The following is a 21,551-nucleotide window of genomic DNA, read 5'->3' on the forward strand; positions in this document are numbered from 1 at the left end:
GCAGGGGAGGTAGAGGAGGAGGCCAACACAATTCGCAGCCAGGAGGGAGACCTGATTATCACACACCGACCCCATATGGCTATCCTCAACAGCCTCCACAACAACAGCCTCCACACCAGCCTCAGCCGTACGCCCCTCAGCATGGTGGCCAGTATGCTCCTGTCCAGCACGCACAGGCAGGCCCGGGTGGCTATCCTCAACAACACCAGCAGCAGTGGCCTGACCAAGGGCAGCCTCAACACCCACACCACCCCGGCCAGCCTGCTCTGCCTGCTCAGAACTACCACCCTAATTACGCTCAACATATATACCAGCAGCAACCTCCGTACGGGGCCCAGCAGCAGCAGCAGCAGGGTCAGCAGCCTGGTTATGGGACGGCACCGCCTCCGCAGCAGCCGTATGGACAGTCACATCCTCCTCCACAGCAGCCAAGTGGTCCTCCGCAGCAATGGGCCCCTCCCGCACCCTCGCATTCTCCCCCGAATCAACCCCACCAGCAGCAATACGGTGCCGCAAGGGGCCGAGGAGGACACCACGGGCAGCCAAAGGCTCAACAGATGGGGCCGCCCATTCGCATGGGGTTTGACAGCGGTCCGCCGAGGGATCCCACTGCTCCAGTGAGCACTGGCTACCCGCCGCAGCCATATCCCCCTCATCAGGGACCCGGTCCCTATCCCCCAGCACCCTATCAGGGCTATCCCCCGGCTGCGGTGTCTGGTCCCCCTCATCACTACGATGGTCAGCATCAGCAGAACGGCCGTCACCACGGCCGTGGGGGTTCTCATAATAATAACTTCAAGCAGCGTTCTGGGTACCATGACAACAAAAACCGCCATCACAACCATAATCACAACAGCAACAACAACAGCAATAATAGTAACAATCGCAAGTCAGGTGGCGGTCCTGCCACACCTCAGACGCACCATCAGAAGCCTGATGCTGCCTCTGCTGGCAAGAAGAAGAAGCGCAAGACCAATACGCTCGGTCTGACGCCGGGCGACGAGTCTGATGATGACTTCGACGAAGAGGCCAAGCTCAGCGAGCTGATTGGCGCTGATGCCCCTGAGTAGGTTTCTTCGTGTCTAATGTAGGCATATCTGTATGTTCAAGATCGCTGACGGCCCCGGTCACAGACCCTCAGACATCGCAGCGTGGATCGCGGAACGCAAGCGCAATTTCCCCACCAAGACTCGCGTCAAGGCCAAGCTGGCCGTGGAGAAGGAGAGTGAGGCCAAGGACGAGCGTGCTCTGGCTCTTGAAAAGGAGCAGCAGAGGGCCGACAAGCTGCGCCGCGAGCTGGAGAAAGTGGAATCCAGCCTGAAGCGAAAGCGCGAGCAGCAGGATGCCGGCGACGAGATGCGTGATGTCGCTGCAAGTTCCTCGATATCGCCATCAGTCAAGTCCGAGAACGAGAAACCCGAGGCCATGTCCACTAAACCGGATCCTAATGCCAACCTCCCACCACCTCCGAAGAAAGCCGACCCTACCAAGCATTGCAAATACTACTCCACTGGGGGCACCTGTGGCAAGAAGGGCAAGTGCCGCTTCGTCCACGACGCCGAGGTCCGAGAGGCTGCACTCAAGGAGAGAGAGATGAACGGGGGACGAATGACCTTGCAGCAACGGTTGGCCCTCAACGACAAGGACCAACAGGACATGACCATTGTCAAGGCCATCAAGTATCTCCAGGAAAAAGGCCTGATGGAGCCCAAGCCCAAACCCAAACCCGCGAACAACGGTGTAACCAATGGTCATACTGCCGCTCCTGCCACCAAGTCGTCTCTGCCTCCTCCGCCCGCTAGCGGTCTTCCACCTCAGCCACCTCCCAGTGTCGTGTCGCCGCCAACAGTCCGCTACCAAGGATGGAACCTGAGTGGGTTTGGAAACACAGGTGTTCAGAGCGACTAAGAGCCGGCGTCTAGCATGGGCAGACTTTGCAGCGCTTGAGAGGGTACCCAGCACACGCAGAAGTTTATTATTCTTGACACTTCCCGGCAGTGGTTGCGCTGCGTGGGCGCGGTCTTTTTGTATGAGAGGCACCTGCGAAGGTGCCATTCGGCACAGGCCTGCCCACACCTATACTTCTCGTCCATCAAGATTTTTGATGCACAGTTTCTTGCTCTTCACGGGCTGTCTGACCGAATGACACCCTATCAAGTACAACTTCCAACCTCTTCTGTTTTGACCAGTTGCCACCCTGCTGTGGCTACCCTCCTGCACGAGATTTGTTCACGACCAAAGCGAGGAGAGAGTCTTGACAGTGTCAGACAGGCGTTTCGTGGCTGTGGCTTCTAGTTCCCATTCATTCAGTCGAGTACGTTCTTTTGCAAGTCGGAATATCTGAAATCTTCTAGCCGGAGTCGGGTGTGGTTAAAATATAACTTCTATGGAAGGGGCGTCAGGAGATTGGGAAAATCAACACACAATGTGAACAGGATAGACAAACACTAATACCCTCATGGCTTTGATATCTTTGTGAGCCTCTAATGAATGGTTTGGAATGGTTTGTTTTCCCTTACATAGGCCTCTAAAAATGGAGCTTTGGAGGATATTCTTTTTCGTGTTGGGCGACTAATCTAGTATATAAGGCAAAATCTTTCTCAGTTCTTTGTCAGTGACCAATTGAAACCAGGACAACACACCATCCTACTGCTCTCTATCTCACTCGGGCTGCAGATGTCAGCCAGTGCTCTTTTTGGCGCTGGATTTTTAGAGTAGGCTGGGGGCCCCATCCTGGAAATTGTAGCTTGTGAGGTTTGTTGCCTCTCGTTCGTTAAAGGAATCAATGGCTCATACCACACAAGCACTACACTCATATTACACACCAGCCCTTTGCAAAGCACAAGTCGGCATATTTGGGGTGTGAAGCAATTCTCATTCATCTTAATAGTAGACATCTACTTAAAAGCCAGCCGTGATCAATCTCCATGACCAGGGTCTTCTTCTGATGACTGCCAAGACATGATCATTAAGTATCTGATGTTGGGGGTTCCCTATCGGTATCTTTTGAGACTAAACAATGCATGCGGATATGCAGCAAAGGAAGGGAAGGGATACAAAAACAATTGAGAGAAACAAGAAGTGTAACGCCCACCGCTATGCTGACCATGAAACCCCGGTTCGCCCCTCCTTGACACCGTGTGAACACCATTCTGTCGTACCGTGGAAAGGTACATCGCATCTTTCCCAGAACGCCGATCCTTGGCCGACACGTGAAAACGAAAGAAAAGAAGACAGTGAAAAGATGGCCCAGCGAGAGATTGTGTGCTGGTATGCATAGTGTGAGATGCATGTTGGCGTGTTTTGGAAGCTTAAGCCAGGGCAGACTCTTGCGAGGCTAAAAAGAGAGTCCAGGTCACGCCTTAGCGCCTTTGAAGAACAGCCCTCTTGCGAGCCTCTTTCTCGCGCTTCCGCTTCTCCAGGAGAGCTTCTTCACGGGCGTCCTCAAGCCTGGCCAGCCTGGCGGCCGCAGCCTCCTCATCCTCCACATCAGAGTATCCGGCTTCCATATCCGACTCATCCTCATCTTCGGCGTACCGGTAGCGCGAGCCGTAACCGTAGCCATCGTCTTCTTCCTCTTCGTCATCGACAACAAAGTCATCCATGTCCTCGTCGTAGTCTTCATCCCGCTGACGTCGTGGCTTGGAGAACATGCCCATCGGATTGGGTCGTCTGCTGCTACCCTCGCGATCGCGGTCACGTACAAGGCCAGCTCCAGGTACACCAGGCCGTGAGGAGCCAGGCTTGGCCTTGCTCGGAGGGGGTCGGGCAGACCCGAGGTAGCCCGTGGTAACGGCGGCCTTCTTGGGCTTTCGTTCTTCTACCATGGCAGCCTTGCCAACTTTTCCCGTCACGGGCTTCTGTACTGCTCCCCTGCTTCGGTCGAGGTGCCCGTTACTGCGTTGCATGCCATTTGCTCCATTTCTGCCCGGAAGCCCAACAACACCTGGCTTCATTCCTGGCCTGACACCCTTCTTTGCGGCGCGCAGCTCCTCTGCAGCAGCCTCCTCGCGTTCCTTCCTGGTGGGCACCCTCTCGGTAGCTTTGTGCTGAATCTTTCCTATGGCCTGCAGCTTTTGCTGCTGAGCAGCGGCCCGGGCCTTGATTTCGGCGATAGATCCCTTCTTGGGTACTTTGGCGGGAGGGTCTGAGGTGGCCGGTTGACCTGCGGCTGTCACCGCCCCCGAGCGCTTCGTAAGTGAGGAAGTTGCAGACGGAATGCTTCGACCACTGCCCGGAAAAGATGCAGACGTTGGCGAGGGTCTGCCGTTTTGTGCTAGGGTCGGTTTCTTGGAGACGGATGAGGCAGGTCTATCCGCCGCAAGAGACCTCGACCCTGTATTCGATGTTGGTCTTGCTGAACCAGTGTAACCGGTTGTTGATCGCTCGGCAGGGCGTGAAGTCTTGGAAGGTTCACCATTGGGCTTCGAAGGGCCAGTGGTGGGAGTCGAAGTGGGGACAGTCCTGGGGGCTTTCACGGCAGCACCCTTCGTGTCTGCGTCGGCCTTCCTCTTCGCTGATGTTCCATTCGTTGGTTGTGGCGGCGTTCTTGTTGTGATTGCGGGAGCTTTGGGCGTCTCGCCCGTGATGGAGGCGAGCAGTTGGCCGATCTGGGGGAGGGGGGGGGGGGGGCGAAATCAGTCGACGATGCCCGTAATGAGATATGTCCTGGACGAGGTGCTGACTTACCGGCATGATGGCTCTCCTGGATTGGTCCCACCCTCTCCAGATAGACGAATCTCTTCCTCTTAAATCGTCATCAAACCGACCAAAGGTTGATGCATCTGGAACAAAGAAATTAGGAGTTGGATGATTGGCCTCTCGGTTGGCGCTGCAAACAGGTCACGCCTGACAGAGTTTTCCCGTTCGCTCTGTGCAACCTGCAAGCGCTGTTTCGCCCTGTGATGATGTTGCCTTTTTGCCGCCTAAAAACTATAAGCGAACTCGGCCGACTTCACCCAAGAGAATCGGGAGAAATAGCTGGAAAACTCGATGAGAGTGAGAGGCCAAGGGTGGCGGAAACAGCGCGAAGGAGCGGGAGAACAAAGAAGGAGGTAAGTAAAGAGGAAGCCCTTTGTGAATGACAGGTGGTCGTGTGAAAGTCAGAGAAGGGGAAAGTGACGATCCAGTGGGTATTTATGCTCTGGAAGTCACTTCTGCTACGACCCGCTAAAAAGGGAGAGATGCTAAATGCCAGTGGGAAGACAGGCTGCGGCGGGTGTGCCAAGAACCCCCCAAAGCCCCACTATTCACTATCTAATAGGACAAGATAGGCCCTGAAGATTGCCAAAGCAACACCCTGCAGAAGCAAACAGTTACGAGTGAGGGGTCCAGGGAATGACACCTTCCAGGCCGCCCTCTGAAGGTTCACGAGAGACCAGAGCGTTTTCAACAAGCACACTATTACACGAATGACATTCTGGTCTGACTGACTGACGAATACTGAAAGGAAGAAGCTTTTCTCTGGGCGGTAAACCCATCGACATCCTAACCAATTGTAAGCAAAGAGGATGGGCAGCCTTGGGCCTCTTGGAACAACCCCGCAGCTGGCTCCCGCCTGGTGACCAGCTGTCATGTGAATGAAAGAAAAAGACGCTCGGGCCACCTAGCAACCCACCATTCTGACCCCGGCCGGCTCAAAACCCCCAGCTCGAACTTTTTTCTTACTGGGAGCCTGCGCACGACACACCGTTCGACTCATCACCAACCAACACCAGAATCCTTCAACGCAAGAACTCGAAGACTCAGTCTCCGCCAAGCGGTTAAATCGATTGACATCTCGTGTTCTTTTCTAAATCCATCAATTTGTGAGTCTACGCCGGCCGTCCTCGAGGTGTTGCCCTCGACCAAACGATCAAATTATTTATCCCCTCTCCCGCACACCGAGTTCAAGCTCTCCCTTTCTCCTCGCATCGCAGATTCGGCAATCATATGACAAGTTTTGCAGTACTGACAGCTCGTATTGCATATACAATAGACCCAATCAGTCAAGATGAAGCACCTGGCGGCCTACCTCCTGCTTACCCTGGGCGGCAACGAGAAGCCCTCTGCTAGCGACATCCAGAAGGTCCTGGAGTCTGTTGGCATTGAGGCCGACTCTGACCGCCTGGACAAGCTCATCTCTGAGCTTGAGGGCAAGGACATCAACGAGGTACGATGCGAAGCGATGCGAAGCGAAGCAAACCCCGCAGCCATGCCCAGGGCAAATAATGGCGACATAGGAACATCATGCTGATAAGGATGCCATTATAGTTGATCTCCGAGGGTAGCACCAAGCTTGCTTCCGTTCCCTCTGGCGGTGCCGGTGGTGCCAGCGCTGGTGGCGCTGCTGCCGCCGGTGGTGCCGCCGAGGCCCCCAAGGAGGAGGAGAAGAAGGAAGAGGGTAAGTCAAGAAGATGCTGCCAAACATCAGTCGTCCTAGAGACGACCATAAGTACAAACACTGACACCTCGAACAGAGAAGGAGGAGTCCGACGACGACATGGGATTCGGTCTGTTCGACTAAACGTCTGGATACCACTTCTCCAATTCACAAAAAAAATGATACACACATCACGGGGGTGCTCACGCGTACCATTACGGGCCTACTAAGACCGTTCGTCATCTCATGCCAGAAAGGAGCATTGAGGCGATATGACGGGCTGCAGCAAAGTAGTTCATGAGGAAGCAGGCAAATCAAAACACAGACTTCATGACCCTTCGATACTCAACTTCGTCCCTCCGTCTATGTTTGGCCCAATTGTGTAGTGACTATGCAAGTGCTCGCGAATGCATGCTGTTGTGCTGTTGTTGTTGTACTTTATATACTATTAAATCCGGGTGGCTCTCGACAGGGTCTGTCGGTACAGCGCATGACAGCTTTTAAATTGCATGCAGAGAGGCTGGGTTGCGTGAAGGTGGGAAGGTGGGAAGGAACATGGGTGTCCTCGACAGCGCCTGCAGCAGCGCCAAGCGCTTCCCCATTCGGGACCTGCGTTGCGGTGGAAACGCGGTAGGGCCGAATCGATTGGCTCACAGAGATCCACCAACAACAACTGAAAGCTGCGGAGGCCCACTCAAAACCTGGTTTGGTCGCATTCTCCCTTCTGCGATATCCTCTCTGTTTTGCTCTCTCCATCTCTCCACCGACTCTTTTTATTCCTGCATATTGCTTCGACCGCCGACCAACTTGCTACAAGCATGACCATGGACCTCTAGGACACGTCGAATTATATTTCTCTAATCACCTTCCAGCGTAGAACACGAATGAGCGCGCGTCGCAGTCAACCGAAGTCCACCGCCCAATAGGGATCCACTCCTTGTTTTGTCTGAAAGGATTCGGCAACTCAGTCAGTCATCATTAGTACACAAACCACAGCAGGGCCAGAGCCGTTGCTGTGGCCCAAGAGTTCTTCCTGTCACAAGTCACACTGGCTGGTTTGATCGACTCATCATTCTCGCACTTGGTTTCGTCCGTCACAGCTATCCCAACGAGTAGACAACCACAACAAGATGTCGGCAGCCTCGCCAACGCCACTGGGCGCCGGTAGTCATTTTACCTCGCTGGGCCGGAGGACCTCAGCACGTCAGGCCCTGCGCAGGCCAGTTTCGCGACCGCAATTCAATCGCAGCGAGTCCCAGCCTTCTGTGCCCAGTGCACGAGAGATCGCAGCATCTGCTATCGAGGGCGCCAAGTCCCAGCCACAACAATATGACGCCATGCACGACAGTTCAGACGAGGAGATTCCCGTGCCTATGAAGCTCAGCGCTCTCACCAAGGCCTTGCTCAACGATGGCGGCGCATCCGACGTCGTACACCGGCAGCCCTCTCCACAGCAGCAGCAGCAGCAACAACAACAGCAACACTACGCCCAGCCAGAGCCCAGAATCATGACCCGAAGACGCAGCTATCTTGCCAGGAGCGGCTCAGCCGCCGTCGAGGAGGTTCCGGAGCAGGAGCAGGAGAGACCTGTGAGGGAGACGAGGCGTCACGTCAGGGCTGGCAGCGCATCTGTGCCCTCTGCGCGGCCCAGCTCTCCAGCACGGGCAAGGGATAGCAGCCCCGCGCCGCGCAAGAGGATCGTGCGTCTCAGCACCACCCCTGGTGGTGGCCCGGTGTCTGGTGGCGGCGGCGGACTGAGGCGGTCTCTGTCTGCATCGAACAGGCGGAGGCCCGAGAGTCGAGGCCCCGAGGATGAGCCGGTCCAACAGACGGGTCCGCCCGCACCATTGGAGGAGGCGGCCGACATCAACACGCCTGCACAGCCTGCGCGCCGGGTCCAGATTGCCACTGGCTCCTCTGCACAGAGACAAAGGTCGACTGGCGGCTCCTCGGGCGTTGGGCCGAGGCTTTCTGGGTCTGCCTTTCGCAGTGAGCACGAAGTCGCCCCAGAGGAGCCACGTACCGAGTCCCGACCACAGTCTGCTCTCAATCAGAGTAGTATCTCGAAGTTTGGAGGCAGCGTCAGGGCCCGAGAGGACCAAAATGCCCAGGGCTCCATGCGCGTCAAGCGGCTCGGCAAGGTTCCAGGGAGCTTTTTGAGCGGACCTGCTCGCCGCGGTAGGAGACGCGAGAGTGAAGAGGACAGACTTGCCCGAGAGTTTGGCGATGGGGAGATGCCCGAAACACAGATGCACGAAGAGGTCCAGATGGAGGCTGAACCAGCACCACCGTCGTATCGCGATTTTGCCGCCTCGGGCAGTCCTGTTAGTAGCAAGGAGCTGAGGGCAGCCGGGAGCCGCAGACAGTCCTACGCAGACCTCAGAGCTGCCTCTCGGATGGAGGCCCAGAGGGACGAGTTTGATACAGCCCACGAGGAGCCTGTCCAGCCACGGCCTGAGGTCCCCTCGGCGCACGATCAGGAGAACGAGATGCCCAGCGCGTCGGCCTTCCAGAGGCGCAAGGCATCGTTCAGTGTCCTTGACAGGGACCAGGAGAAGAAGCTCCTCCGGTCGCCGAGTCTCATCGAGATTGGGTCTCGTCCCGTACCGCGTGCCGTTTCGCCAGAGCGTCCCATTCTGGCAACCATCAGTCAGAACCTCCTGAAGACCCCGCACGTTGTCATCCCGATGCAGCAGCGGCCGGCACCGCCACCACCTCCGCCCAAGATGAGCGTACTAGATACTGCTACTGCCACCGCAGGCGCCGCCACCACTTCTCAAGCCAACAAGAAGAAAAGCGTGATTCTCAAGGTCAACGGAAGGTCTTACCAGAGGGTGGATTGTATTGGCCGGGGCGGTAGTGCAAAGGTGTACCGGGTGACGGCTGAGAACAGCAAGATGTTCGCCCTGAAGCGGGTCAACATCGAAAATGCCGACGAGAATACTGTCAAGGGCTTCAAAGGGGAAATCAGCCTCCTCCAAAAACTGTCAAATGTGGAGCGTGTCATACAGCTGTATGACTTTGAGCTGAACGAGGAGAAGCATATCCTTAGTCTGGTGAGTCTGCCTGCCTTGTAATTCATGTTGAACACTATCGAAGGTTGGCCGAGTCAGTCCCCCCACTAACTATCTCTGTCTTGAAGCTCATGGAGATGGGAGAGTTGGACCTCAACACGCTGTTGAGAGTCCGGCAGAACCCTGAAGGATCTAAGCTCGACCCCGTGTTTATCCGCTTCTACTGGAAAGAAATGCTCGAATGCCTGGCTGCTGTCCATGCCCATGATATCGTTCACAGCGATCTGAAGCCGGCCAATTTTGTCGTTGTCCAAGGCCGCCTGAAGCTCATCGACTTTGGGATCGCGAACGCCATCCAGACCGACGAGACGGTCAATGTTCATCGCGAGACACAGATCGGCACGCCAAACTACATGTCGCCTGAAAGCCTCATGGACTCGAACCACTATGCTTTCACCTCTGCCCATGGCGGTAGATCCCTGCAGCCCGGGTCCCGAGGCCCCAAGCTGATGAAGCTCGGCAAGCCCAGCGATGTGTGGTCGCTGGGATGTATCCTGTACCAGATGGTGTATGGAAACCCACCCTTTGGTCACATCCAGAATCAGATGGCCCGCTGCCAGGCCATCATCAACTGGAACCACAAGGTCGAATTTCCGGAAAGGGGCTTGGGGGGCATCCGGGTCCCACCCTCGCTCCTGCGCACCATGAGGCGCTGCCTCAACCGCGAACAGCATTCGCGCCCCACGTGCGCAGAGCTCTTGTCCGAGAATGACCCGTTCTTGTATCCTATGGAGTACGCTGTCGATATCCCGGGGATGGAGGACTCGCTGCCCGTAACGGAGGAGCTCCTCGGAAGAATCATTCAGAGCGTGGTCACACGGTGCCGTGAGCGGCTGCCCACAGAAGGGGAGGCTGTGTCCGCGTGGCCTGCAGCGTATTGGACCAGCGTCAAAAAGGCCATCGCGGCGAAGGAGGGTGGAGAGGGTGTTGCTGCAGCGGGCAGATGACGAACAAAGTTTGTCTGATTGAACAAAGCTTCTGCCTCTGCGTGCGACCAGTATTCTACACAACAAAACCCCCTTGTAATCGACCCTGGTGCGGTGTTATTGTTATTTTTATTTTTTTTTCCCTTTGTTCTGGGACTTTTGTCTAAATGTTGGTGACGAGACATGACGGATTACGGAATGGCTGAAAAAGAATGAAGAATCACAATGTCTCACAGCAAAAGAGAGGAGGGAAGAGTTGGATAGCGGTTTCTTCTTTGTTCTGTACTCGCTTCTGAGGCAGATTATTTTCTTCATTGTTCACAGGCGCTTAGAGAGACAGAGCTCTCTTTACTTTGATACCACCTTACTACCTCACCTGCATAGAATGATTATATCTGCTTTTTCGTCATGAGGCTTTTTTCCTCTCAACATTTCACCCAGTCTCCTCAAGGATGGGTGTGTCTGGCCACAAATCAATCACTTCAGCGTTGCAATTGGTTGCTTGTTGCTATGGGTTAAGTTTGGTGGTTCGAACTTCATCTCTCGTCTTGCAGTCCGCCTCGTTGTATTTTGTGGTAAACATACATAGTGTTGAGAAGCAAACGCAGCGCCCTCGATGAGACGAAAGCGTGGACAAGTTTGCTAATCCACACATACGTCCCCCCCCCCCCCATGTTTCAAGCCTTCGGCGACATTGTGCTGTCCATGTCCAGCCTTGAAAAGAGATACCAATTGTCCTAGCCCCTGTCGTCCTCGCACGAGAGCCAGTCGACTTTTTCTTGGAGAGGTTCTGAGCCTCTCTTGTGCGTGAACAAGAATTGAGGTATCACCCTTTTTTTCTTTTTTTTTTTCTTCTTTCTCTACCTTCTCTCTTTTTCTTCTTTACTTCAATGTGCACAGCTCACACATGCCCACGGCCTGGTTGGTATCCAGCCTGTCCAGTATCTCTCACCCCCCCCCCCCCAAAAGGCTCCGTTTGATACACAGGCACAGACACAGAAACACTTTACCCCTCTACCTCGGCGGGGCTCTTGATCTTCAGCTCACTGATGCGCAAGACGGTATAACGGTGCTTGCTCTTCACAGTGCGGACCCTCCTGTTCCTGCGCTTCGTCTTCTCCTTGATGCGCATGGGCTCGCTGTCGACGCCGACGACGGTGGCGCGGCACTCAAACAGCCTCTCGTCGATATAGGCGACCTCGTTGGACTCGGACTTCCGGACGGACGGGTTGGTGGGCCGCAGGGTAAAGTCGCGCGAGCCGAGCACGGAGGCGCGGTTCAGGCGCAGGACGTCGCCGGGGGCGACGCCGGGCATCAGGAAGGGGAGGCGGACCGAGTCGCCCGGGGTCACGAGGTAAGGGCGGCCGTTGATGTGCACTGTGATGTAGTGGTTGGGCTGGGACCGCAGGAGGGGGAGGAGCTGGAGGACTGAGTCTGGGACGGGGCCTGCGGCTGCGGGCTGGGGTGTGGGCTCTGTCGGTGCCTGCCTTGAGGACGTTGGGTGGGGGCGGCCTGCTGGTGGTGATGCTGCGGCGGCGGCGGTGGCGGCGGCTGTTGGGGAGGAGGAAGAGGCTGCTGTCGTCCTGGCGTGGACAGTTGCCGAAGTCTGCTGCGCCCTTGACGACTTTAGAGAGGCGGCTGATGATGATGATGATGATGATGATATTGACGACGAAGGTAGAGACGGCTGTGCAGACGCCGTAGTGAAGGTGTCGGTGCTGGCTTGTGGGCTGCTTGACGAGGATGAGGAAGATATCCAGCGTGCTCGGATGGGGAGCAGGAACGTCGGGGGCAGTCGCGTCACTGGGCTGCGAAGCTCCAGCGCGGAGCGTAAGAGCGATTTGCTCATCGTTGTGAAAAGTGGCTGGGCCTCGACGGTACCGCGGGTTTGGCCTGAGCTTGCTCGGCTGTTTGTGCGGTGATCTCGACCTGAGCAAAGAGAAAGTAGTTGTAGCTTCGTGGTCCGGCTTTGGAGGAGGCTCTCGCAGATATTTTGGCGCCGCGGCTGGCGTTGGTGGTCTGTGCATGTGGACCCTAACCCTCTCCACTATAGCACCTTCACTTGCTTTTCTTGGGCATACCATCATAGTGCATACACCAGACGAGAGCAAATTAGAGTCTCTCCCTTTCTCTCTCTACAACCTCTTGACATGACACGACCTTACCGGATTTCTTCATATGTGTAGTAGGTCTCTCGCTCCATGGCGAAAATTAGCTGACAGAAGCTTGACCTTGAGACGTCTTCTCATCCTCCTATAGAGCCTACCTCCAGTCATGCGTAATGTCGTGTGCATACAGGAATATATAATTTGTACATACAGCAGACCGACCGATCTAATCATTTATACATTTCCATTCACAGCAAACGAAACGTACCATACTCCCAGAGACCAGTATCTTGTCAAGCGACTTCCTCTGTCTCAGTTCACCAACCGCTTTCTCACACCCGCCCGGTCAGTTCATCACGGCGCTCTGCCTCCTACTACCACCCCCACCCCCACGCCTGCTCGCGGCCGTCGAGGGGCCCCTCCTGCTGCCAACGACGCCGGAGCTCTGCCCACTCCACCGATGGCTCGCACTACTCATCGGGCTTGACGGGCTCGAACGGCTGCTCCTCTTGGATGACCGCTTCCGCATCAGCTTGTCCTCCTTGGCCCTCTGCTCCGCCCTCCACAGCTGCCTCACCTTCTCATCGCTCGCGTCGCCGTTGATGACCTTCCTGCTGTAGATGAAAGCCTTGGGCCCGCCGGGATATCTGCCCTTCTTGACCTTGCGCTTTCTCGAGAAGTAGGTCCATGTTATGTAGAAGCCGTGCACGTGGCCCGGGATGACGCCGCATAAGAACCTGTCCGGGAGGCTGTGAGAAAGGAGAGAAATGGAAGAGGAGGACTAGGTTTGTGTGTGTGTGTGTGTGTGTGTGGGTGGGTGTGTGTGTGTATGTGCACGTACCAGAGTGTGTTGATGAGGCAGTCCATACCGACACCCGCCACGAGCATCACGGATAATGGCGGTACTGAAAGCAATGGTCAGCCTCTAGCCGTGTGACACCCCAACTAGGGAGGAACAAAGACGGAGCAGTGAAGGGAAGGTCTTTCTGGAATATCAATAAGAAAAAACATACAAAAAATGTTGATGCACGACAACGTGATACGCTCCAGGAAAAGACCCATCTTGACAGACGGGCTACTGAATGTTGGCCTCTGGTTGTGGTAGGGGGATTCGGGCTTGGCCAGTACGTTCAAAATGAGGGTTCTCTTTTTCTTTCCTTCCTTTTTTTTCCCCCCCCCCCCTTTTCCCTACTAGAACTTTGAGGCGATTAAGATAAGGTTGAAGAGAAAAAATTACAAATCAATCTCTTGTTGTATGTGGTCAGTCAGAGAAGAGAGATTGAAAAAAGAGAGAAAGGCAATGTAGGCATGAACTACATACAATCAACAATGATCTGTTTACACACAATATTGCAGTGAATGTCCCCAAATACAGAGGTAGACCGCACTACAGTAAATCAACAGCTGCCCACTATGAAACTCGTAAAATCTTGGTAAATCGAAATTTGGGAGCCATGACGACCTATCTGCAACCTTGTCCTTCCAAAGCAGGAATATGGTCAGTTCTTGGCTGCATCTGCTGCATGTGTGTGCAGTGGGTGACGTCACCTGTGCACATATTGAGCCTCAAACATTGTCACACGATACAATTTTCGAATGAAAGTTCTCTTTCTCTCTTCCACTTATCTGAAACTATAGGCCATGGTAATCACATATCTTATTAGATATCGAAGCTAGTCCTGCAATATGGCTGTCTTTAGGTGTAAAGGCATCCAGACTGGCTGTCTGTCACAATCAGAGCTTCGTCTGAGCCCAGAGCTACTGCACGCGCCACCAGAGTCTAGTATGCCCGTGTCAGCTTGATTAGCATGCTGCATGCCTGTCTGCTTTTCCCTTATATCTAAAATGATAACAGGGACCTGAAGGAAGAAGGGGGAGAAAGATAAACTCACGTCAATCTCGGTGGTCGTCAGGTTCTGCTCGCGGCTGAGTACAAACAATGTCGAAAAGTCGGGAGACTGCACGATGGCATAGTCATCCACCACGTATTCTAAAACAGAGAAGTTATTAGCAAAGGAGAAAAAGTTGATGCTTTTTCTTGCTTTGCCTGCTTGAGGGCACTGCAGCAAACTGCCAGACTAGATATCCACTCACCCTGAACAATGTAGTTGGGCCCAGGGCAGACATCGCCGAACCCTTCCAGCGTCACCACAAAGACACCAGCATCGCCATAGGCCGCATCGGCAGCAGTCGCCGTCCCCTCGATGCTGATGGGCAGGCCCAGCTCCTGGCACTGGTTGACGACGTGGACGGTGCCGTTCTCGTTGAGCGTGTAGTTGGCGGTGATGCACTTGCAGCCGGCGTCGAAGATGGCCGTGTAGCCCGCCACCTGGTACCAGACGCCCAGGTAGGTGTCGATATCAAAGGTCGAGTCCGAGATGGGGTAGAAGCACTCGCTGTTCAAAGAAGAAGACAAGGATGGTTAGCAGGGCCTGTATTTGGTGGTAGTAGATGGGTGGCAGAGATGGGCTTCTCGATGAGAAAGAAGTTTGAATTTTCTCACCCGTCCCAGTTCGCAGAGACGACATTCGTCCCGTTGGATGTGGTGGCCCTGGGAGACACAGACGACGCCGAGACGGCCGCAGCCAGCGACAGGGCGCATGTGAGGATCGATGTGGAATGCATTTTCGATTGTTTGTTTGTTTGTTTTTGTGTAAGAGTATCAGGCCTAACAGCTAATACTGCCAGAAGATGGTGATGGTGACGATGAAGACGAAGAAGCGGTGATGAACTGTCCCAAACGATTTCTCTGGATGACTCTCTCGCTATCCTTCTCTTCACTGCCGTCGCAGCCTTCCCTTCTTAAATATCCTCCTCCTCCTCGGGTAGACCACAATCAACCGAGGCCATCATCGCGATCAGCCCACCAACCTGGCTGTCTCGGTGAGCCGTCCTCGACTCACAAACATTTCTCGCATTCGCTTCGAACAAGCGCCCCTCCCCTCTGCTCCGTCGTCCCGCGTCGCCCCAGTATCCAAGTAGCGAGAGAGAGAGACAACAAGAAGAAGGAAAACAAAAAAGAAGAAAAAAGAGGAACCGTGTAGACAACAAAGCCAGCCGATCCGGCCACGACCTTCCCTTTCCAACCTTTTCAACCCCTTTTTTCGACCCTCTCACCCTCTGTGTTTCTCTCTCACTGCTGCGGTAAAAGTTGCTGAATCCGGTATCCAGCGCGTGGAGAGGACGATACTATAGTGCATTAGAGAAGTGAGGGGTGGCCCGGCCCGCCATGCGCTCGCGATGGCGGTGTCATAGACATGGAAACCATCATCAAGAATCACGGTGGTGATCGCTCGATCTTCGGGGGCCCGGGGGCCCACTTTCCCTCTTCCATTCCAGATGGAACGCAGAACCGGGGATGAAAAGGGCCCACAACCCACTGTGCACCGGAGGTCTGTTGGTTTAGGGGCTGGTCGGCTGCGGAACGGAGACGGTTGACACTTCGGGCAGGTGGTGTTTTCCCCGTTGCTAACGAGGTGGCCCCAACAGAAAAAGCAAGAGTCCCATGCTCAGTCGCCCAAATTGCCATGACGATTTTCCATGACAATTCCTTGTTTCATGTTCGGAATGGGCAGGACATCGAAATCCGGGGTGGGAGGGACAGGATGTGGAAACAACATGTACCATCATACATACTTGATAGAGTAGTGGTAATGCTTTTACTTTACTACAAAGCGTTGCGGCAGGGGCGCCGCGACAAACCTAATTGTAGTGAACCCGCGTGTGATTGTAACAAGGAAAAGAAGCACTCGGCTAGGTAAACAATTATGCTCCTGGGGGTATCTCGACGCGCCCGCCTCAACAAAATACTTAGCAATGCGACGCTCCTCCAGTTTCCGGTGCCGGCGACCAGAAGACAGAATGTAGTCACTTCATTTCTTGGCCAGCTTGTATTTCGCGCCCACAAGCTGCAGCTCTCCCGATTCCACCTTCTCCGCTAAGAACTCCTGCAGTTCCTGGTCACTCCAGGAGAAGCCGTCGGGGATCAACGTCCTCATCATCATGGCCATCTGGCCGAGCGGCATCATAGGCATCGAGTTTGTCAGCATGCCCACGATGAATTGCCAGTACATGGCCCTCCTCTCGTTCTCCTTGGCATCCATCGCGCTCGTCGTACCCGCCCGCTTCACACCAGAAGGCTTAGGCGGCATCCCCGCCACCTGGTGTTCTCCTTCCAGCGCTGCCGGCGCTGATGCCGAAGGATGAAGCTCCGGTCTGGTCAAAGGCGAGTCTTTCCGTTCCAGCACAACATATGTATCGGGTGAGGTGGAATAACGGGCGATAACCCCTTCCAGCTCCCAGGTCTCGAGCGCCTGGAGCACCAACTCCTCGTCCATCCCGAGGATCTCCTGGAGCTCCTGGACGGTGCGGCGCGTTGGGCCACTGGTCCCGCCTCCTTCTGCTTCTTGATCTCCTTCGCTGTCCTGGAACGCGTAGATGACAGCTGCCTCAAAGGTCTTGCACTCAACGTTGATGGTGCGGTCCTCCAGTTCCAGCTCAACTGTGGCCTGGCCGAGCTGGTGCAGCCAGGTGAGTTTGCGTGAGCTCTTGAGGCGTTCGTACCCAATTTCATACTTCCCTTGCTGCTGCGCGACAGGTTGTGGCAGGTTGAAAGTCTCCTGCACAATGTCGGGCCAGTACAGACGGGACAGAATGCGCGCGTGGTATGGCACCTGCCCTTGCTCCTCTTCGTCCAGGTCCAGCTGCCTCCCCATGTCCATGTATGTGGGTGGTGTGGCTGGTGTTCCAAATGTCCTCGCAGGCTGCGCAGGCTGACCAAGCTGGACCCTGCGGATTCGCGTGTCAACTTTTCGCGAGTCGTAAATGTCCTTGATCATCACCTCGCAGTTCTGCAGTGCCGATTCACTGAAGCGCTTCTGCAGGAGATCAAGTACTCGTTGCTCCTGTGCAAAATCTGTCTGGTTGGACAAGAGGTGCTCAGAAATGATATTTTGGAACTCTTTGATGAAGACTTCTTCAGACCCAAGCGTGCTGATAAGAGTGCCGATGACATCCTCGGACTTGGGCCGTCTGTAATTGATACCTGCGTCCACAGGATCCGGGACCCAGTTGAGATCATCCCAGTCAAGGTCATCCTCGTCAACGTCCGTTCGTCGCTGCTGATCTGGATCATTGAGAAGCACGGCAAGCTCGACCAGTTTCTTACATGCACCATCGTCAGAAGGAGGAGGAGGAGAAGATGACTTCTCCGCCGCCTCGACCTCCTCTGGACTCGCGAGCAGACCCGTGACCACAATACGGACGGCGTCCTCTCGCTGAACGAGATAAAGCTGGAGGGATGGGACCACGCGGCTCAGGAGGACCTTGGAGTGGTCAAGAGCATGGAAAGCACGAATCATGGAGATGTAGACCCGCAATATGTCCAACGTAGACCGCGCCGGGTGCAACAGGCGGTTCTGGAGCGCAGAGGAAAAGGCCTCCGTCAGTTGCCAGCGCCGCTGAGGGGTCGTAACGCTGGCCTTGAGGTCATCGAGTGCGCCCTTGCTTGCCGGCCACGCAAGCACGATGTCGAAGAGCTCCGAGGTTCGCAGAGCAGCGATACGTCCAATCCCTGTCTCTTTCCACTGCTGTACATAGGCCAGGGATACAATCTTGGACTTCGTGCTCGTCTTTTCGACGCGACTTAGCACCTCCAATGCCAGACGGGCAAAGCAATTTTCTATCCAATTGCAGAGCGACAGAATGCACCATGAGGCCTGGGAGAGGCCCAGGGTTCTGATGACCTCCCTATTCAGCCCGCGTCCGCCGCTCTCGAATTTTGAGGGACATCTCCAGACCCGGGCGTACGACTGGTGAACGTACTCGGTCATCTTCTTGTCCATGATCTCGGCAAACAACACCTGGAAGCTCTCACCAGCCATGCCGACCTGATTCAGCGCCTCGACAAGCTGAAGGAGACGCTCTCGTGCGTCCCCACCACCGATGCTTCCCCACTTGGACGACTGACGAGCAGACTTGGTTTTCGTCTCTGCCCTCGGCATCTGCAGTGTCTGTTCTATGAGAGGATCAAAGACGGCGCGCATGACTGGTAATATGGGACCTGCAGCATCGGCGACCAAAGCATGCAGATCGTGCGTGAACCGTATGAAGACGGCATCTGACATAGTATTTGGATCCCCTGAGCAGTTACCCTGCTCCATAGCCCGTATAATTGGGGACAGGCGGGCAAAGTACTGCCGAAAGGTCGACTGAAGGTGCTGTGCAGTCCTTTGAAGGGCAGCCATAGGGCCGCCTTCCATGACATGCTCAACACCATCCTCGCCATGAACAGCAACCCGTCTGCACGCCCTGGCAAGATAGCGATGTTCATGGTCGATGAAGTGCGCTCTCACTTGATGGCTATGCCAGGCCAAGACGTCGTAGGGATTGCCAGCGCCATGGCCCAGTTGTCCAGCCTGGACGACTTTGGCAAGTGCAAAACTGAACTCATCCTCCTGGGCCTGGGACGCGAAGTGGAGCTCAGGGGCAGAGGAGGGTGTCCCGTCAGACTCTCGCAGTGGCACACCAGAGGATAGATCTAGCGTCGAGGTGACAATAACCCAGGCAGAGGCTAGTTGGCCCGTCTCATCTTCAGCTGATAGCGTGCCCCTGCCGAAGATTGGCTGTGACAGAGGAGATGCAGTCCAGAAGGACGTCGCTGCACTGGGGGAATACGTGGACGCCTCGGTAAATTGGTGTCCGACAATAGTGTGACCCTGGTCGTTGCCTGCCCTGGACCGCGGCTGGGACTGCGAGTGCGACTGCGACTGCGACTGCGACTGCGACTGCGACTGCGACTGCGCTGACTGTGACAGGACGGACTGAAATGGCGGCGTCGAAGCTGAAAGAGGGTGATTTGTCGAAAAGACAGAGTGGAACACCTGGCGTCGCCTCGCCCTCCTCTGAGACGTCGGGGCCACCTCGGCAGCCATGGGTGCTTTCTCTCTCCTTCAGGGCTATCTGCGAGCCACGAGGGCTTGAAACCCAAGTCGCAGGGTGCAGATGCACGAAAGGTCTGGTTCCTGTTCCTTCAAGATCGACGTTTGTGCCTGCTATCTGTGAGCTGTGGGCGGGGCTGTCCCTCCTCCGGCATTATCAGCCGTGGCGTGAGGCGAAGAGGGGACAAAAAGGCCGAGCTCGACGGCGCGTCTGAGCGGCGTAGAGCTCCTCGGTGGCAACAATCTGGGAGTGTGATGTAACCTGTGGACGAAAAAAGAAAGAGGGCAAAATCTCTTTACTGTGCGTTCGCTGCTTGGCGTCCAAGGTGTGGTGCTGATAGAGCTAGAGCTGGCGCTGGTGCTGATGCTGGTACCTTGGTCGTGATGTCCTGTTTTGGCTGTCGGTTTGATGATGTTGATATTGAATATTGGGGAAGGTGGTTGACAGGGCCACGAAATGGCCCGTGCGTTATAGGCTGGCGCTTGTTGTAGCCCGCTGTGCGTATGAGGCCCGTGCTCTAAGCGCCGTCCCCATAGAAATCGGACCTTGAATTTGACCACACCTCTCTTCTCTCCAACAACGCGTGCTGTGACGTTCGCACCCAAAGGCACACCACAGCTCCCACCACCTCCTTTCAACCTGCCCCCCTTTCTTCCACACCAGCGCGTAATCCTACGCAACGTGGCAAGCTCGACGTCGTATATGGGATCAAGGGACGAGGAGGGTGGGGTGGAGTCTGGTGTGGTCAGCCGGGCTCTCGAGTGCCACATCCTGGGCTGATTTGGTCGCGGAAATGCATCCACACACTTCACGCACACACCCTCCCGCGTTCAACACACCATCAAAAACCAGCACACCAACTTAACCTGACTCGCTGCCTGTATTACCCCGACAGTTGACACATGAGAGGACATCTCGTCCTCAGGGGAGGGCGAAGAGAGAGAGAGAGCCATCAAAGAGCAGGCCTCAGGTCCATAATCCTCTTCCCGCCTGGGACCGAGACGATGGCTTCTCGATCGTGTGTGATTAGAATGCACGGTAGATCCTTCCCGTGACTCCTTACTCCTGCCATACTGCCCTGTCAGATCCCTTGCGCAACGGGACGCGGCACACCTTTGTTGCCATCAGTCCAGCCACTTTCTCTCTTTTGCTCTCTCTCTGCTCTCTTCAGCACATGGCACGCTCGCTGACAGAAGGAGCATTAGCCATACACATAGTTGAGAGGCCACACGCAGTTTCAGGCATCTCCTTGTCGAATGTGGGCCAAGCATAGGTGTGACCACTCTCGGTCCGAGACCAGATTTAGGGCGTGCGCGTTCTCAGGGGATGTGGCTGTCTGGTTCAAGCCGTGAACGTACGACAGAGAATGTGCTGGTCATGTGTGTGGTCTTTGATCCAACGGTTTTCCCCAGCAGGATCGAGAACTCGCCGCATCTCGGCAACAACCTCACGCAGATTGCCACCCCCTCTCCTGGATCAGCTGTTCTTCTTCGCTAGTATCGACATGTCTTCTCGATTCTGTATAGGATCGACGGCTCGGTCCCTCCCTGAACGCGTGTGAAACGAGGCTGGACACAGGTCCTACGACAGGGACACGGGGGGAGAAGGCTCAGAAGATGGGCTGGGACCTCAGCCCGCATTACTGCTCAGCCAAGTCCCAGTGATCTTACTATGGTAACTCGACGCTAGGTATTCAGAACACACCACAGCTGTATGCACGTCGTCTCTCAGGGTTGCTTTACCGAGATGAATACACCGGTCCAGCTACTACGTAAAAGAGGCCTTCGCAGATGGAATATGCTCGATCAACAACGTAGTATATGGAGGATCGTCGTTGTGGTGGCGGCGGCGGGTCAAGTATGACACTGTTTACTGCCGCATTAAATATGGCAAGGCACAAAGCAGTCAGATCATCTCGGCTCTGTTTTGAGTGCTCAGAATCGGATAAGGCGTCGATTGCCACTGTACATCAAGCCGGGTCCCAAAAGGTGCTGTGCTGGTGGCATCTATAGGACAGGGTGGGGGCGGAAGCGGCCTACCTGGTCTAGGCTGGTTAGTACATACGATGGATTCTCCCAGCTTCCAAGCGATGCAATGCTCTGTACAATTCTGGGCCTTCTTCTGCCGCTCCGGACCTCTGTAG

The 21,551-nt window shown here is 55.2% G+C and overlaps 8 protein-coding genes across 8 annotated transcripts; 3 read left to right on the top strand and 5 right to left on the bottom strand.

Annotated features, from left to right (window-relative positions):
• Positions 1-75: 75 nt before the first annotated feature.
• M406DRAFT_327566 (uncharacterized protein) lies at positions 76-1,908 on the top strand (the record flags this gene model as incomplete). The annotated part of the gene is made up of 3 exons (XM_040920223.1): positions 76-617; positions 878-1,066; positions 1,134-1,908. 3 exons carry the CDS (start codon positions 76-78, stop codon positions 1,906-1,908), a joined length of 1,506 nt encoding a protein of 501 aa, XP_040780124.1.
• A 1,454-nt stretch (positions 1,909-3,362) lies between these two features.
• On the bottom strand, positions 3,363-5,078 carry M406DRAFT_107740 (uncharacterized protein; the record flags this gene model as incomplete). Its single annotated transcript, XM_040915263.1, has 2 exons — positions 4,690-5,078; positions 3,363-4,610 (listed from the first exon to the last, which is right to left on the bottom strand). The coding sequence occupies exons 1-2, from the start codon at positions 4,693-4,695 to the stop codon at positions 3,363-3,365; spliced, it is 1,254 nt and encodes a 417-aa protein (XP_040780125.1). The 5' UTR covers positions 4,696-5,078.
• A 621-nt stretch (positions 5,079-5,699) lies between these two features.
• On the top strand, positions 5,700-6,703 carry M406DRAFT_355196 (ribosomal protein 60S). Its single transcript, XM_040923108.1, has 4 exons — positions 5,700-5,807; positions 5,978-6,151; positions 6,253-6,382; positions 6,459-6,703. The coding sequence occupies exons 2-4, from the start codon at positions 5,993-5,995 to the stop codon at positions 6,503-6,505; spliced, it is 336 nt and encodes a 111-aa protein (XP_040780126.1). The 5' UTR covers positions 5,700-5,807; positions 5,978-5,992; the 3' UTR covers positions 6,506-6,703.
• A 788-nt stretch (positions 6,704-7,491) lies between these two features.
• M406DRAFT_216375 (kinase-like protein) lies at positions 7,492-10,346 on the top strand (the record flags this gene model as incomplete). Its single annotated transcript, XM_040915485.1, has 4 exons — positions 7,492-7,791; positions 7,840-7,923; positions 7,960-9,417; positions 9,504-10,346. Coding segments are annotated over 4 exons (2,685 nt in total), but the record flags the coding sequence as incomplete, so codon positions are not given.
• Positions 10,347-11,219: 873 nt separating this feature from the next.
• On the bottom strand, positions 11,220-12,210 carry M406DRAFT_344998 (uncharacterized protein; the record flags this gene model as incomplete). The annotated part of the gene is made up of 2 exons (XM_040922027.1): positions 11,220-11,848; positions 12,101-12,210. The coding sequence occupies 2 exons, from the start codon at positions 12,208-12,210 to the stop codon at positions 11,368-11,370; spliced, it is 591 nt and encodes a 196-aa protein (XP_040780128.1). The 3' UTR covers positions 11,220-11,367.
• Positions 12,211-12,815: 605 nt separating this feature from the next.
• On the bottom strand, positions 12,816-13,531 carry M406DRAFT_327571 (uncharacterized protein; the record flags this gene model as incomplete). The annotated part of the gene is made up of 3 exons (XM_040920224.1): positions 12,816-13,218; positions 13,339-13,374; positions 13,479-13,531. The coding sequence occupies 3 exons, from the start codon at positions 13,529-13,531 to the stop codon at positions 12,816-12,818; spliced, it is 492 nt and encodes a 163-aa protein (XP_040780129.1).
• A 634-nt stretch (positions 13,532-14,165) lies between these two features.
• On the bottom strand, positions 14,166-15,094 carry M406DRAFT_327572 (Calycin-like protein; the record flags this gene model as incomplete). Its single annotated transcript, XM_040920225.1, has 4 exons — positions 14,166-14,249; positions 14,362-14,459; positions 14,564-14,865; positions 14,973-15,094. The coding sequence occupies 4 exons, from the start codon at positions 15,092-15,094 to the stop codon at positions 14,166-14,168; spliced, it is 606 nt and encodes a 201-aa protein (XP_040780130.1).
• A 1,021-nt stretch (positions 15,095-16,115) lies between these two features.
• On the bottom strand, positions 16,116-19,173 carry M406DRAFT_273759 (uncharacterized protein). The gene has a single exon (XM_040918195.1). The coding sequence runs from the start codon at positions 18,727-18,729 to the stop codon at positions 16,342-16,344; it is 2,388 nt and encodes a 795-aa protein (XP_040780131.1). The 5' UTR covers positions 18,730-19,173; the 3' UTR covers positions 16,116-16,341.
• Positions 19,174-21,551: the final 2,378 nt, after the last annotated feature.

Source organism: Cryphonectria parasitica (genome assembly GCF_011745365.1).
Source record: "Cryphonectria parasitica EP155 unplaced genomic scaffold M406scaffold_2, whole genome shotgun sequence".
Lineage (NCBI taxonomy): Eukaryota > Fungi > Ascomycota > Sordariomycetes > Diaporthales > Cryphonectriaceae > Cryphonectria > Cryphonectria parasitica.

Excerpts from the sequence above, each read along its gene's own strand:
- M406DRAFT_355196 (XM_040923108.1), top strand. The coding sequence starts at position 5,993 with ATGAAGCACCTGGCGGCCTACCTCCTGCTTACCCTGGGCGGCAACGAG. Across the intron at positions 6,152-6,252 it reads AGGGCAAGGACATCAACGAG|TTGATCTCCGAGGGTAGCAC; the intron begins GTACGATGCGAA and ends ATGCCATTATAG. Across the intron at positions 6,383-6,458 it reads GGAGGAGAAGAAGGAAGAGG|AGAAGGAGGAGTCCGACGAC; the intron begins GTAAGTCAAGAA and ends CACCTCGAACAG.
- M406DRAFT_273759 (XM_040918195.1), bottom strand. The coding sequence starts at position 18,729 with ATGGAAGGCGGCCCTATGGCTGCCCTTCAAAGGACTGCACAGCACCTT.